The sequence below is a fragment of the Trichechus manatus genome, unplaced genomic scaffold (genome assembly GCF_000243295.1).
Source record: "Trichechus manatus latirostris isolate Lorelei unplaced genomic scaffold, TriManLat1.0 scaffold00106, whole genome shotgun sequence".
Taxonomy (NCBI): domain Eukaryota; kingdom Metazoa; phylum Chordata; class Mammalia; order Sirenia; family Trichechidae; genus Trichechus; species Trichechus manatus.
Window position 1 is genome coordinate 7,138,448 of NW_004444042.1, and position 17,581 is coordinate 7,156,028.

The window sequence follows — 17,581 nt, forward strand, 5'->3', positions numbered from 1 at the left end:
AAGTACAATAAAAAAATTAAAAAAAAAAAGAGACTTCACCAAAAGAGTGAAAAGAGAGCCTACAGACTGTGAAAAAATTTTTACTATGACAAATCCAACAAAAGTCTAATCTCTAAATTCTATAGGACAATCCAACACCTCTACAAGAAAAAGACAAATAATCCAATTAAAAAAATGGGTAAAGAATGTGAACAGACACTTCACCAAAGAAGACATTCAGGCGGCTAACAGACACATGAGGAGATGCTCTTGATCACTAGCCATTAGAGAAATGCAAATCAAAACTACAGTGAGATACCATCTCACCCCAACATTACTGGCACAATTAAAAAAAACAGAAAATAACAAATGTTGGAGAGGCTGCAGGGAGCTTGGAGCTCTTATGCACTGCTGGTGGGAATGCAAAATGGTGCAACCATTTTGGAAAATGTTATGGCACTTCCTTAAAAAGCTAGAAATAGAAATACCATACTATCCAGCAATCCCCACTCCTAGGAATATATCCTAGAGAAATAAGAGCTGTCACACGAATAGACATATGCACACCCATGTTCATTGCAGCATTATTCACAATAGCAAAAAGATGAAAACAACCTAGGCGCCCATCAACAGATGAATGGATAAACTATGGTACATACGCACAACAGAATACTACACAACAATAAAGACCAGTGATGGATCTTTGAAACATCTCACAACATGGATGAATCTGGAGGGCATTAATCACAAAAGGACAAATACTGTATGAGACTACTATTACAAAAACTCATGAAAAGGTTTACAAACAGAAGGAAACAATCTTTGATGGTTACGAGGGAAGGGAGAGGTTGGGAGGAAAAAACACTAACTAGACAGATAAGTGGTAACTTTAGTGAAGGGTAAGACAGTACACAATATTGAGGAAGTCAGTACAACTTGACCAAGGCAAGGTCATGGAAGCTTCATAGATGCATCCAAACTTTCTGAGACACCAGATTACTAGGCTGAGGGCTGGGGAATCATGGTCTCGAGGGACATCTGGCTCAATTGGCATAACATAATTCATAAAGAAAATGTTCTAGATCCTACTTTGGTGAGTAGCGTCTAGGGTATTAAAAGCTTACTAGTGGCCATCTAAGATACCATTGGTCCCACCCTGTCTGGAGCAAGGGAGAATGAAGAAAACCAAAGATACAAGGGAAAGATTAGTCCAAAGGACTAATGGACTGCAACTACCACAGCCTCTACCAGACTGAGTCCCGTACAACTAGATGATGCCCGGCTACCACCATGGACTGCTCTGACAGGGATCACAATAGAGGGTCCCAGACAGAGCTGGAGAAAAACGTAGAACAAAATCCTAACCCACAAAAAAAGACTAGACTCACTGATCTGACAGAGACTGGAGAAACCCTGAGATTATGGCCTCCCGGACACCCTTTTAACCCAGTACTGAAGTCACTCCTGAAGTTTACCCTTCAGCCAAAGATTAGACAGGCTCATAAAACAAAACGAGACTTAACAGACACACCAGCCCAAGGGCAAGGACAAGAAGGCAGGAGGGGACAGGAAAGCTGGTAATGGGGAACTTTAAGGTCGAGAAGGGGGAGTGTTGACATGTTGTGGGGTTGGTAACCAGTGTCATAAAACAATAATGTGTATTAATTAATGAGAAACTAATTTGCTTTGTAAACCTTCATCTAAAGTACAATTTAAAAAGTTGTATCCTTTCACTATACTTATTTAATCTGTACGCTGAACAAATGATCTGAGAAGCTGGACTATATGAAGAAGAATGCAGAATCAGAATTGGAGGAAGATTCATTAACAACCTGCATTATGCAGATGACACCACCTTGCTTGCTGAAAGTGAAGAGGACTTAAAGTACTTACTGATGAACAAAGACTGCAGCCTTCAATATGGATTACAGCTCAACATAAAGAAAACAAAAATCCTCACAACCGAACTAAGAAGCAACATCGTGATAAACGGAGAAAAGATTGAAGTTGTCAAGGATTTCATATTATTTGGATTCACAATGAACACCCAATGGAGGCAGCAATCAAGAAATCAAACGACGTATTGCATTAGGCAAATCTGCTGCAAAAGACCTCTTTAAAGTGTTAAAAATCAAAGATGTTACTTTGAGGACTAAGGTGTACCTAACCCAAGTCATGGTATTTCCATTGTTGCGAAGAATATTAAATATACTATGGACTGCCAGAAGAAAGAACAAATCTGTCTTGGAAGGAGTGCAGACAGAATGCTCCTTAGAAGCAAGGATAACGAGACTTCGTCTCACATACTTTGGACATGTTGTCAGTAGGGACCAGTCCCTGGAGAAGGACATCATGCTTGGTAAATAGAGGGTCAGTGAAAAAGAGGAAGACCCTCAACAAGGTAGATTGACATAGTGGCTGCAACAGTGGACTCAAGCATAGCAACGAGTATGAAGATGGTGCAGGATTGGGCAGTGTTTCATGCTTTTACATAGGGTTGCTACGAGTCAGAACCAACTTGACAGCACCTAATAACAACAACATAAAAGGAAAAATTGATAAATTGTATTTCATCAAAAGTAAACACTTCTGCACTTCAAAAAACACCTCTAAGAAAATGAAAAGAGATGGTGCTGGCATAACTGGATATCCATCTGCATAAAAAAGAAACAAGACCCATACCTCACACCATGCGCAAAAACTAACTCAAAATGGATTAAAGACCTAAATATAAAATCTAAAACAATAAAGATCATGGAAGAAAAAATAGGGACAATGCTAGGAGCGCTAATACAGGGCATAAACAGAATACAGAATATAACTAACAATGCACAAACACCAGAAGAGAAACTAGATAACTGGGAGCTCCTAAAAATCAAACATTTATGCTCATCAAAAAACTTCACCAAAAGAGTAAAAAGACAGCCTGCAGACTGGGAAAAAAGTGTTGGCTACTACATATCTGATCAGGGTCTAATCTTTAAAATCTATAAGATACTGTAAAACTTCAAACACAAAAAGACAAATAACCCAATTAAAAAAAGGGCAAAGATATGAACAGGCACTTCACCAAAGAAGACATTGAGGCGGCCTTGTGTCATTTGTTCATTCTTTTGGGAGTCCATGGTATATTCAATATTCTTATCCAACACCACAATTCAAAGGCGTCAGTTCTCCTTCAGTCTTCTGTATTCATCGTCCAGCTTTCACATGCATAAGAAGTGATTGAAAACACCATGGCTTGGGTCAGGCGCACCTTAGTCTCCAAGGTGACATCTTTGCTTTTCAACACTTTTGAAGAGATCTTTTGTAGCAGATTTGCCTAATGCAATGTATCTCTTGATTTCTTGACTGCTGCTTCCATGGGTGTTGATTGTGGATCCAAGTAAAATGAAATCCTTGACAACTTCAACCTTTTCCCTGTTTATCATGATGTTGCTTATTGGTCCAGTTGTGAGGATTTTTGTTTTCTTTATGTTGAGGTGTAGTCCATATTGAAGGCTGTGGTCTTTGATCTTCATCAGTAAGTGCTTCAATTCCTCTTCACTTTCAGCAAGCAAGGTTATGTCATCAGCATAACACAGGTTGTTAATGAGTCTTCCTCCAATCCTGATGCCGCATTCTTCTTCATATAGTCCAGCTTCTTGAATTATTTGCTCAGCATACAGATCGAATAGGTATGGTGAAAGGATACAACCCTGACTTACACCTTTCCTGGCTTTAAACCACTCGAATGACTGTTTCTTGGTCTATGTACAGGTTCCTCATGAGCACAATTAAGTGTCCTGAAATCCCATTCTTCACAATGTTATCCATAATTTGTTATGATCCACACTGTTGAAGGCCTTTGCATAGTCAATAAAACACAGGTCAACATCTTTCTGGTATTCTCTTACTTTCAGCCAGGATCCACTTGACATTAGCAATGATATCCCTGGTTCCGCATCGTCTTCTGAATCCGTCTTGAATTTCTGGCAGTTTCTTGTCGATAGCTTGCTGCAGCTTGTTTTGAATGATCTTCAGGAAAATTTTACTTGCATGTGACATTAATGATATTGTTCGATAATTTCTGCATTCAGTGGGATTACCTTTCTTGGGAATAGGCATAAACATAGATCTCTCCCAGTCAAATAGCCAAGTAGCTGTCTTCCAAGTTTCTTGGCATAGATGAGTAAGTACCTCCAGTGCTGCATCTGTTTGTTGAAACATCTCAATTGGTATTTCATCAATTCCTGGAGCCTTCAGTGCATCTTGCACTTCTTCCTTCAGTACCATCAGTTCCTGATCATACGTTACCTCTTAAAATGGTTGAACATCGACCAATTCTTTTTGGTATAATGACTCTGTGTATTCCTTCCATCTTCTTTTGTTGCTTCCTCCTACATCGTTTAATATTTTCCCCATAGAATCCCCTTCAGTATCGCAACTTGAGGCTTGAATTTTTTCTTCAGTTCTTTCAGCTTAAGAAATGCTGAGCGTGTTCTTCCCCTTGGATTTTCTATCTCCAGCTCTTTGCACATGTCATTATAATAGTTTATTTTGTCTTCTTGAGCCACCCTTTGAAATCTTCTGTTCAGCTCTTTTACTTCATCATTTCTTCCGTTCACTTTAGGTACTTGATGTTCAAGAGCAAGTTTCAGAGTCTCTTCTGACATCCATTTTGGTCTTTTCTTTCCTGTCTTTTTAATGACCTCTTGTATGATATCCTTCCACAATTCATCTGATCTTTGGTCATTAGTGTTCAAGGCATCAAATCTGTTCTTGAGATGGTCTCTAAATTCAGGTGGGATATACTCAAGGCTGAACTTTGACTTTCATCGACTTGTTCTAATTTTCTTCTACTTCAACTTGAACTTGCATATGAGCAACTGATGGTCTGTTCCACAGTCAGCCCCTGGCCTTGTTCTCACTGACGATATTGAGCTTTTCCATCGTCTCTTCCCACAGATGTAGCGATTTGATTCCTGTGTATTTCCTCTGGCAAAGTGAAAAAAGGTACTTGCAATGAAGAAGTCATTGGTCTTGCAAAATTCTATCATGTGGTCTCCGGCATTGTTTCCGTCACCAAGACCATATTTTCCAATTACTGATCCTTCTTCTTTGTTTCCAACTTTCACATTCCAATCTCCAGTAATTATCAATTCATCCTGATTGCATGTTCAGTCAATTTCAGACTGCAGAAGTTGGTAAAAATCTTCAATTTCTTCATCTTGGCTTTAGTGGTTGGTGCGTAAAGTTTAATAATGGTCGTATTAACTGGTCTTCCTTGTAGGCATATGGATATTATCCTATCATTAACAGCATTGTACTTAGATCTAAGTGAATAGATCTTGAAGTGTTATTTTTGACAATGAGTGCAATGCCATTCTTCTTCAAGTTGTTGTTCCTGGCGTAGTAGACCATATGATTGTCCGATTCAAAATGCCCAATACCAGTCCATTTCAGCTCACTAATGCCTAGGATATCAACATTTATGCGTTCCATTTCATTTTGTGATGACTTCCAATTTTCCTATATTCACGGAAACCCTAAATAGTGCAGCAAATCATTCCTAGGAATCTATCCAAGAGAAATGAAAACCTATGTCCACAAAAAAACACATAGGCAAATGTTTATAGCAGCAGTATTCATAATAGCCAAAAACTTACAATAATGTAAATGTCCATCAACTGGTGACTGGATAAACAAAATGTGATATATCTATATAAGGGAATACTGTCCTTCAGTTAAAAGGAGTGAACTATTGACACATGCTACAACAGTGATGAACCTCAGAAACATTATGCTAAGTGAAAGAAGATGTATGCTTCCATTTATAGGAAATTTTTTTTTTGTAAAACACATCCCAATTTAGCAACCCAGATATGTTAAAATGTGAAAAAATTTGCATCTTGGAATCAATGAAATATAGTAATTATAGTAGAATTGTGACTAATTTTTAACAATTTGCAATTTTTCTTTAATATTGTTGGATTGAATTTTAACAGTTTCGTTAAAGTATAATTAACATACAATAAATTGCACATGTTTAAAGTGTATACTTTTTAAATCTTGACATATATATATATACCTGTGAAATTATCACCACAATTAAGATAATGAACATGTCCATCATCCCCAGAAGTTTTCTTGTGCCCTTTGTAATCCTTCTCTCCTACATCCGTTCACTCCTTCTTTCTTTTTTGTCAGGCTTCTTTCACTCATCATATGTTATTTGATTAGAAATTATTATAAGATTCTCTTCTAGTAATTTATATATAGTTTGAATTTTTCCATATAAAATTTTTACTTTGAACTTTAAACTTGTCTTATTCAAGTTATAATTGATATGCTGGTAACTTGACAGATAATATTTCTTGTAAAGAAATTAATTCTACCACTTAAAGTTAGTTTGAAATTATGTGTCAAAGATTAGAAGCTTTCTGATGACTAGAGCTATGGGTTATCAGAATCAAGCCATGGTGAAAGATCTCCTTTCTTTAATGACAATATATAATGTCTTCTTAAATTTTAAATATCTTTGAAAATATTAAAATAAGTAATAGGGTAGGCAGGTAACTTTCTGTGGTGGTTTCACCTATTTTGGAAATAGGGAAACACAGTGAAGATTTTCAGGTCTCTTCTCTCTGAATCTACAATGTTGAAATTATCTGGATAACTGAATGATACTAAGGAATAATGTGGATTTCGTTGGAGTTTGTTTCATTTGCCTGTGACTTATTGTACTTTTTTTTTCTTTTTTTCAGACCAAATGTTTATTCAGCTTGTTCCGAGATACTGGTCATCATTTGATCCAGAATAATAAAGTAGGAGGAATTATTTCTCCACAGTCCAAACCAGTTATTGCTAAGAACCTGAAAGAAGATAAAACAATCAAAGAAAAAGATATGGTAAGGAAGGGCTAGGACTGGGGACGTGATGGGTTGTTGGGAAAGCAGTGATTTTGCCTGTTTTATTACAATTCAGAGGCTTGGGCTGGTTTCTCATTTGGTAAATTGTATCAATTTAGTATGCATCGTGATGCATTGTAATGATCACTGTGTCTTACTGCCTTGCTGTCATTGTGAAAACCATGTAAAACTTTAATTTCTGAGGTGTATTCATTTTCTTTCAGCAAACACTTAGTATAAAATCTCAGAGCTCAGATACTCCTTTGGAAGCTGAACCTTCTCCATACCACAATCCAGAAGGACAGGTAATTATGTATAAAGAGTTGAGCAAGTCAATATGATAGAATGGAAGAAGCTCAGGGCAGGAGATTTGAGTTACCATCCCATATTTACCCAGGACTAGTTTATGACCTTCAGCAAATTCCTTTGTTTTGTTGCAACTCTGTAAAATGATTAACTTTAAGGTCCTTTCTAGCATTATAATTTTGTCTTTTAATAATTCTGTTAAGCACTATGAAGGATGCAAATATGCATCATCTGCAGAATTTACTCATCTGCTCTCGGAACACTAAATAATCTGGTAGGAAAAACAGTCAGGCTTTACTAACCAAAATACAGAATTTTGATGAGTACTGTAATAGAGATACAAATAAAGTTCTCTGTTGGCTAAGAGGTGATAAAGATTAATATGTACTAGGATGGGGCCATTTCGGGGAAGGCTTCATGGAGGAGGTGGTATCCAAGCTAAGTGGTGAAAGATGAAGAGAACTGTTTGCCAGATGAAGATGGAGAGAAAGGTATTTCAGGGTGAGGAAACTGCTTGAGTCAAGGCATCAGAGAAGGGAATAGAGTTCAGGGTACGTCAATTACTTCAGTATGTTGTTGTTGGTTGCCACTGAGTCGATTCTGACCCATGGCGACCACACGTGTGCAGAGTAGAATTGCTCCATAGGATTTTCAAGGCTATGACCTTCCCATAACAGATTGCCAGGCTTGTCTTCCAAGCCTCCTCTGGGTGGGTTTGAACCGCCAATCTTCCAGCTAGTAGTTGAACACTTAACTGTTTGCACCACTCAGGGACTCCAAATTCAGTTAAGGAGAGTGAAAAGAAAGGAGAGGTTCTAGAAGGAGATGAGAAAGAAGAGGGGCTGAATCAGGTTGTGGTAAGCCTTTGAAAGCCTTGCTAAAGTTTGGACTTTATTTTATGGGTGATGAGGGCCTCTTGAGCCTCATTATGGAGACTCACATCAAAGGTTTTTAAGTCGAGTGAAGACTTCATCTGTGCTTTGTGACAGAACTCTAGCAGGGATTGAAGTTGGCAGGGTGTAGGGGCTTGAGACATCAATCTATAGGTTTTTCTTGTAGTGCAGGTGAGTGGTGATGACAGTTTGATTTAGGACAGGTGTTGTAGTAAGGCACGGGAGAAAGATGTGGCAATTTGCTTCTGTAAAGATTTATAGCCTTGGAAACCATGTGGGGCAGTTCTACTGTGTCCTATAGGGTCGCTATAAAATCAACTACAAAATCAACTACATGGAAACTAAATAACACCCTGCTTAAAAACCACTGGATAACAGAAGAAATCAAAGATGGAAGCAAAACATTCCTAGAATCAAATGAGAATGAAAGCACATCATACCAAAACCTTTGGGACACAGCAAAGGCAGTACTCAGAAGTCAATTTATAGTGATAGATGAACACATCAAAAAAAAAAGAAAGAGGCAAAACAGTAGCTTTACAACTCGAACAAACAGAGAACAGCAAAAGAAGCCCACAGCCACCAGAAGAAAGGAAATAATAAAGATCAGAGCAGAAACAAATGAAATAGAGAACAGAAAAACAATAGAATCAGCAAAACCAAAAGTTGGTTCTTTGAAAGGATCAACAAAATCGACAAACCACTAGCCAAACTGACAAAAGAAAAACAGGAGAGGACGCAAATACCCCCAAAGAAAAAATGAAATGGGGGACTTTACAACAGACCCAACTGAAATAAAAAGAATCAAAACAGAGTGTTGTGAAAAACTATACTCCCAACAAATTTGAAAATCTAGAGGAAATGGACAAATTTCTAGAAACACTCTACCTACCCAGACTGTCACAAATTGATTTTGAATATCTAAACAGACCCATAACAAGAGAAGAGATTGAAAAGGTAATAAAAAAAAAAAAAAAAACTCCCAACAACATCAAAAATACTCTGGCCCAGATGGTTTCACTGGAGAATTCTACCAAACATTCAGAGAAGAGCTTACACCAGTACTACTCAAACTATTTCAGAACATAGAAAAGGAAGGGATACTTCCAAATTCATTCTGTGACACCCTGATACCAAAACCAGGCAAAGACACCACAAAAAAAGAAAATTCCAGACCAATATCTCTCATGAATATAGAAGCAAAAATTTTCAACAAAATCCTAGCCAAGAGAATTCAGCATCATATCAAAAAAATAATACACCATGATCAAGTAGGATTCATACCAGGTATGCAAGGAAGGTTCAACATTAGAAAATCAATCAACATAAAGAAAAGAAAACAATCACATGATCATCTCAATGGACACAGAAAAGGCATTTGACAAAGTCCAACACCCATTCCTGAAAAAAGCTCTCAATAAAATAGGCATAGAAGGGAAATTTCTCAACATAATGAAGGGCATCTATACAAAACCAACAGCGAACATCATTCTTAATGGAGAGAGGTTGAAAACAGGAAGAAGACAAGGATGCCCTTTATCACCACTCCTATTTAACATTGTGCTAGAAGTCCTAGCTAGAGCAGTAAGGCAAGAAAAAGAAATAAAGGGCATACAAATTGGTAATGAAGAAGTAAAACTGTCCCTATTTGCAGATGGTATGATACTATATATATAGAAAACCTATAAGACTCCACGAGAAAACTACTGGAACTAATAGATTTCAGCAGAGTAGCAGGACACAAGATAAACATACAAAAATCCATTCGATTCCTATATACCGATAAAGAGAATGATGAAAAGGAAATGAGGAAAACAATACCATTTATAATAGCCTCTAAAAAAATAAAATACTTAGGAATAAGTCTCACCAGGGATATAAAAGATCTATACAAATAAAACTACAAAACACTAGTGCAGGAAACCAAAAGATATCTACATAAATGGAGAAACATACCATGCTTATGGATAGGTAGACTCAACATTGTGAAAATAACAATTCTACCCAAAGCAATCTGCCAATACAGTGCAGTCCTCATCCAAATACCAACAACATTCTTTAAAGAGATGGAAAAAACAATCATTAATTTTATATGGAAAGGGAAGAAGCCCCAGATAAGTAAAGCATGATTGAAGAAGAAGAATAAAGTAGGAGGACTAGCACTACCCGACCTCAGGACCTATTATACAGCTACGGTAGTCAGAACAGCCTCGTACTGGTACGATGACATATGTTGACTAATGGAACAGAATCGAGAACGCAGATATAAATCCATCTACCCACAGTCATCTAATCTTTGACAAGGGCCTGAAGTCCATCAAATGGGGGAAAAGACAGTCTTTTTAACAAATGGTGCTGGCAATACTGGATGTCCATCTGCAAAAAAAAGAAACAGAACCCATACCTCACACCATACACAAAAACTAATTCAAAGTGGGTCAAAGACCTAAATATAAAACCAAAAACTGTAAAGATCTTAGAAGAAAAAGTAGAATCAATGCTAGAGACCCTAATACATGGCATTAACAGGATACAAACCATAACTAACACTATACAAACTCCAGAAGATAAGCTTGATAACTGGAATCTTCTAAAAATTAAACACCTATGCTCATCAAAAAACTTCACCAAAAGAGTAAAAAGAGAACCTACAAACTGGGGAAAAAATTTTGGCTGTTACAAATCAGACAAAGTTTTAACCTCTAAAATTTACAGGAAAATCCAACACCTCTACAACAAGAAGACAATCCAATTAAATAATGGGCAAAGGAAATGAACAAACACTTCACCAAAGAAGACATTCAAGCAGCTAACAGGTACATGAGGAAATGCTAGTGATCACTAGCTGTTAGAGAAATGCAATCAAAATCATGATGAGGATACCATCTCACCCCAACATTACTGGCACAAATCAAAAAAACAGAAAATAACAAATGTTAGAGAGGCTGAGGGAGCTTGGGACTCTTATGCACTGCTGATAGGAGTGCAAAATGGTACAACAATTTTGGAAAACAATATGGTGCTTCCTTAGAAAGCTGGAAATAGAAATACCATACTATCCAGCAGTCTCACTCCGAGGAACATATCTTAGAGAAATAAGAGCCATCACACAAATAGACATTTGCACACTTGTGTTCATTGCAGCATTGTTCACAGTGGCAAAAAGATGGAAACAACCTAGATGCCCATCAACAGATGAATGGATAAACAAACTATGGTACATACACACAATGGAGTACTACGCAACAATAAAGAACAATGATGAATCTGCGAAGTGTCTCACAGTATGGATAAATCTGGAGGGCATTATGCTAAGTGAAATAATCACAAAGGGATGGATGTTGTATGAGACCACTACTATAAAAACTCATGAAAAGGTTTACAAACAGAAAGAAACAATCTTTGATCGTTACAAGGAAGGGGAGGGATAGGGATGGAAAAACACTAAATAGAAAATAGATAAGTGGTAACTTCATGAAGGGTAAGACAGTACACAATACTGGGGAAGCCAGTACAACTTGTTCAGAGTAAGGTCATGGAGGCTCCATGGACAAGCCCAAACTCCCTGAGGGACTGAATTACTGGGCTGAGGGCTGTGGGGACCATGGTCTCAGGGAACGTCTAGCTCAATTGGCATAACATAGTCTATAAAGAAAATGTTCTGCATTCTACTTTGGTGAGTAGCGTCTGGGGTCTTAAAAGCCTGTGAGCAGCCATCTAAGACACTCCACTGGTCTCACCCCTTCAGGAGCAAGGGAAAATGAAGAAAACTAAAATCACAAGAGAAAGATAAGTCCAAAGGACTAATAGACCACAACTACCATGGCCTCTACCAGACCGAGTCCAGTACAACTAGATGGTGCCTGGCTACAACCACTGACTGCTCTGACAGGGATCACGATAGAGGGTCCTGGACAGAGCTGGAGAAAAATGTAGAACAAAATTCTAACTCACAGAAGAAGACCAGACTTACTGGCCTGACAGAGACTGGAGAAACCCTGAGAGTATGGCCCCCGCACACCCTTTTAGCCCAGTAATGAAATCACTCCTGAGATTCAGCTTTTAGCGAAAGATTAGAAAGGCCCAAAGACAAAACGAGACTAAAGGGACACACTAGCCCAGGGGCAAGGACTAGAAAGCAGGAGGGGACAGGAAAGCTGGTAATAGGGAACCCAAGGTCGAGAAGGAAGAGTATTGACATGTCATGGGGTTGTTAACCAATCTGATAAAACAATATGTGTACTAACTGTTTAATGAGAAGCTAGTTGTTCTATAAACCATCATCTAAAGTACAATAAAAAAAATTGGGGATAACTGGAAATAATTGGAATACCTAACAGTAATAGAATATAGATAACATGTAATATGTCCTTACTATTGAAAATTAGGCAGAAGTTTAAATATTGGCTCTATATGGCACATCTAATATGGATAAATTACTGAGATATATTGTTGAGCATAAAATTAATAAATTGCACAAAAAGAAAAAAGAGAGGTTGATTTGGGAAAATGATAAGTTCAGTTTTGGACATGTTGCCTTTAGGATGCTGGCAAAACATCTAGGTAGAAATATCTAGCAGGTCAGAGGTGGCAGACGGTGATGAGAATGCTAGGACTGGGAATGTCGGGGTTGTGAAGAGAGAATATTTCTTCAGCTCCCATGAAACAGGGTTAGTGGAAGAAAGAATGACATTCACTGGAGACAGTTCTATGGATAGCACCATGACCAGGCTAAACAGGGCTTCAGCTGAGGTGGAAGTTTCCAGGAAAAAAAATGAAAACCCTTTCCTGTAAGAGATAGCCAAGATAGCCGTTGTTACTATATTTCTTTCAGGTTATTTTTCTATGCAAAAAAATATTTTAGCAGTTGAGATCACACCATATATATGCGTGTGTGTATGTATATATAGTATATGCGGTTTTCTCCCTTATTGTGAACATTATTTTTATGTTACTAAAATTTTTTTATAAATATAACTTTCTCTGGGAAAAATAAAGTAGAGAAAAATGTTTCTACAGCAATATTTAGAAGCAGGCACGTACCTTGTGTTGGAAATTCAGCTGGACAAAGCCTTGGTTCCAAAGCGAATGCCGGAGGAGCTAGCCAGAAGGTAGGTAGAAATGGTGCTCATGCTTGTTTTGTAAAGATGATATAGGGATAAATACAAGGAAGTAGATTTTTCTCCACAAATATAATTTCCCTTGGGCTAAGCAGCTGTTTTCTGTGGTTTTTTTTTTTCCCAGATGAAGTTTCTTTTGTTGTTATGTTTTCTTACTACAAAAGCAGTGTTATGGATTGAATTGTGTCCATCAAAAATATGTGTTGTAATTCCTACTCTATGCCTGTGATCACAATCCCATTTGGGAATGGGTTATTTCTGTTATGTTAATGATGCAGGATTAGTGTAGAGTGTATCTTGAGTTAATCTCTTTTGAGATATAAAAGAGATTTAAAAAGCAAGCTAAGAAACAGAGGTGGGGAAAGAGTGATGCCAAGCCACATGAAGATCACCCAGGAGCAGAAGCTCAGAAGAGACAAGGACCTTCCTCTAGAGCCGACAGAAAGAGAAAGCCTTCCCCTAGAGCTGGCACCCTGAATTCAGACTTCTAGCCTCCTAAACCTTGAGAATATAAATTTCTGTTGGTGAAAGCCATCCACATTGTGGTATTTCTGTTATAGCAGCACTAGATGAATAAGAAAAGCAGCATACACTCATTACAAAAAAAATTTAGAAATGAGAAAGAAAGTATATATAAACATCTACATTTTCTGCTCATCACTAACACTTCAGCATCTGTCCATCTGGAGTTATATTAAACTCCGTATATACATGCACACACACTTGTAATTTTTAGTAAACTAATTTCATATTGGAATCTTTTTTTATTTAGTATAATGTGAATGTCTTTCAAAGTCAATAAATATATGTGTGCAACATCATATTAATGCTTTATAGGAAACATCCCATTGTGTGGATGCATCATAATATCATTAACCAATTTTCTGCTATTTGTTGTTGTTATTAGGTCCATCGAGTGGCTTCTGACTCATAGCGACCCCATACACAACAGAATAAAACATTGCCCAGTCCTGTGCCATCCTCACAGTCATTGCTGTGTTTGAGCCCATTGTTGCAGCCACTGTTTCAATACATCTCAAGGATCTTCCTCTTTTTTGTTAACGCTCTGCTTTACTAAGCATTATGTCCTTCTCCAGGGGTTCCTTCTTGATAACATGTCCAAAGGATGTCAGATTCACCATCCTTGCTTCCAAGGAGCACTCTGGCTATACTTCTTCCAAGACAGATTTGTTCATTATTCTGGCGGTCCATTGTATATTCACTATTCTTCGCCAATGCCATAGTTCAAAGGCATCAATTCTTCTTCACTTTTCCTTATTCATTGTCCAACTATTGCATGCACGTGAGGCAATTGAAAATACTGTGGCTTGAGTCAGGTGCACCTTGGTCCTGAAAGTGACATCTTTGCTTTTTAACACTCTAAAGAGGCCTTTTGCAGCAGATTTGCCCAGTGCAATGTGTCGTTTGATTTCTTGACTGCTGCTTGTATGAGTGTTGATTGTGAATCCAAGTAAAATGAAATACTTGACAACTTCAGTTTTTTCTCCATTTATCATGATGTTGCTTATTGGTCCAGTTGTGAGGATTTTTGTTTTCTTTATGTTGTGGTATAATCGATACTGAAGGTTGTAGTCCTTCAAGACCTCTTTACTTTCAGCAAGCAAAGTAGTGTCATGGGCATAACACAGGTTGTTAATGAGTCTTCCTCCAATCCTGATGCCCTGTTCTTCTTCATATAGTCCAGCTTCTTGGATTATTTGCTCAGCACACAGATTGAGTAAGTATGGTGAAAGGATACAACCCTGATACACACCTTTCCTGGCTTTAAACCACACAGTATGCCCTTGTTCTGTTTGAACATCTACCTCTTGGTCTATGGGTCCTCATGAGCACAATTAAGTATTCTGGAATTCCTAGTCTTTGTAATGTTATCCATAATTTGTTGTGATCCACACAGTTGAAGGCCTCTGCATAGTCAGTAAAACACAGGTAAACATCTTTCTGGTATTCTCTGCTTTCAGCCAGGATTCATGTGACATCAGCAGTGATATCCCTCATTCCACGTCCTCTTCTGAATCTGGCTTGAATTTCTGGCAGTACCCTGTCTAGGTACTGCTGCAACCATTTTTGAATTGTCTTCAGCAAAATTTTTCTTGTGTGTGATATTAATGATATTATTTGATAATTTCTGCATTCTGTTTGGTCAACTTTCGTTGGAATGGGCACAAATATGGATCTCTTCCAGTTGGTTGACCAGGTAGCTGTCTTCCACATTTTTTGGCATAGACAAATGAGTGCTTCCAGCGTTTCATCTGTTTGTTGAAACATCTCAGTTGGTATTGTGTCAATTCATGGAGCCTTGTTTTTCGCCAGTGCCTTCAGTGCAGCTTGTACTTCTTCCTTCAGTGCCATCAGTTCTTGATCATATGCTACCTGCTGAAATGGTTGTACATCGACCACTTCTTTTTGATACAGTGACTCTGTGTATTCCTTCCATCTTTTTGATGCTTCCTGTGCCATTCAATATTTTGCTCGTAGAATCCTTAAAAATTGCAACCTGTGGACTTCCGGCAACATGGTGCTCTAGGGAGAGGCACCACACCGTCCCTCCACAGCAAAGATCCGAAAAACTAAGTCAAACAGAGAAAACAGCAATCCTGAAACCCTAAAACATCAAATGAAGAGATAAAGAACTCAGCTAAGAACCAAATGGAGTGAGAAACTGACAGAGAATGGAGAGTGAGGAGAGATTCATGCAGAGGTCTGCTCTCAGCTAACGTAGTGTGGATCCACCATCTTGGACTCCTACTGGAGACCAACAAACAGTGGGTATGAGAAAGCAGCTTCACAGAGCTTCCAGCAGGAGACAGAACAACTGGTAAACAGTGATATATGCTTTCCTACCCCCCACCCTTCTCACCCCAACTCGTTCTGCTCTGCTTCCCATGGCTACAGTCTCTTGGCCGGGAAGCACCAGCTGCTTGGATTCCACCCGCCCACCCTGGCTGACTCCCTGAGTGCCATTTGTTGGCTGCTGGTGCTTTTTTCCGCTTCTTTTGATTTCTTCCTTACTTCTCACCACCTCCTCCTCCTTTCGCTCAAATACCTGGTTCCGGGTGCCATCTTTGCTTCTTCCTCATGGGTTGCGGAGCTCCGTTCAAGTGTGGAACTGCCTCCCAGTCTGTGCTGCCACACTGGTGGGATCCCGGGGCTTTTTTTTTTGTTTGCTTGTTTTGAATTGTTTGTTTGTTTTCTTTTTCTTTTCTTGAGTTAGGAGCCCGTTCTGGCCAGGCAGTACTGCGTGGCTTGGGACCTACCCTCTCAGCTTGTGCAGACACGCAGAAGGATCCCCGAGGGCATTTCTTTTTTTGTGTTTTTTTTTTAAATTTTTTTTCCTGTTTTTTTGGGGGGGCTTTTCTTGTTCTTTTTGTTTTGTTTTGTTTTCTTTTACCCCTTTTCCCTTTTTTCTTTCTTTATTACTCAGTTTCTCATCTCTCTATACCTTCCTTCTCTTCCTGTCCCCTGAATACCTCTATGCATTCTAGCCAGGCTGTCCTTCAACACCTGGGAACAACTTCCCCGGACCTCACAGCTGCACCGGTAGGATCCCTGGGAGTTTTGCTGTTTTTTTTTTATTTCTAATATTTATTTATTCATTATTTTTTTCTCTTCTTCTTCCCCTTCTTGTTTTTTCCATTTCATAGTCTCTCATCTCTCCACTCCAATGGCAAGTTGCCCTAGCATTCTTTTTTGTTTGTTTGTATGTTTTTGGCTTCTGTTCCTCTCTTCTCTCTCCCACAGCTATCTTAGCTGCACACATCACAATCTCCCCTCTCCATCCTGCCTACCTGCACCGTGCACTTAACATCACACCACCAAGCAGCACAGGCACGGCTTACCGGAACCTGCCCTGCACTGATTACTGACCCACCCTGGTGTCTGTAGTTAAGTGCCACAAACAACCCATCCCAATAACACCTCTTCAGCTAGACCTGCCATTCTGTATCGTATCTGAGCGACTGACCCTGCCAATTGGAGAAGGAGGCGAAAAGTATCGTGCCCACAGAAGAATAAACAACAAAGAACACACAGCCCGCCTGCTCAGACATAACCAAAATAAAAAAAAAAGGATGAAACAAACAAATCTACAATCAATAAATGAGAAAAATAGCTACTGAATGGCCCGAAGACAGCAGACACTATCAAAACATTTACAAAAACAGGACAGGATGGTTCCAGTAAGCATCCAAAATAAAACACCACCTGTCTTTCCAGTAGAAGAAAAGGCACTAGAACTACCTGATAGGGAATTCAAATCTCTAATACTCAGAATTATCCAAGAGTTGAAGCAAAAAGCAGACAAAAATGAGGAAAAAATAGACAAATTCATGGAAAAGGCAGACAAATTCATGGAAAATACAGACAAAAAAAT

General features: G+C 38.5%; 1 protein-coding gene across 1 annotated transcript in view; it reads left to right on the forward strand.

Annotated features, from left to right (window-relative positions):
* Window positions 1-17,581, forward strand: part of CFAP70 (cilia and flagella associated protein 70) — a 136,198-nt gene that overhangs the window by 51,629 nt on the left and 66,988 nt on the right. Inside the window, 4 exon segments of the mRNA XM_004383233.2 lie at window positions 6,726-6,872; window positions 6,874-6,894; window positions 7,094-7,174; window positions 13,088-13,179. Coding sequence (XP_004383290.1) covers window positions 6,726-6,872; window positions 6,874-6,894; window positions 7,094-7,174; window positions 13,088-13,179 — 341 coding nt within the window.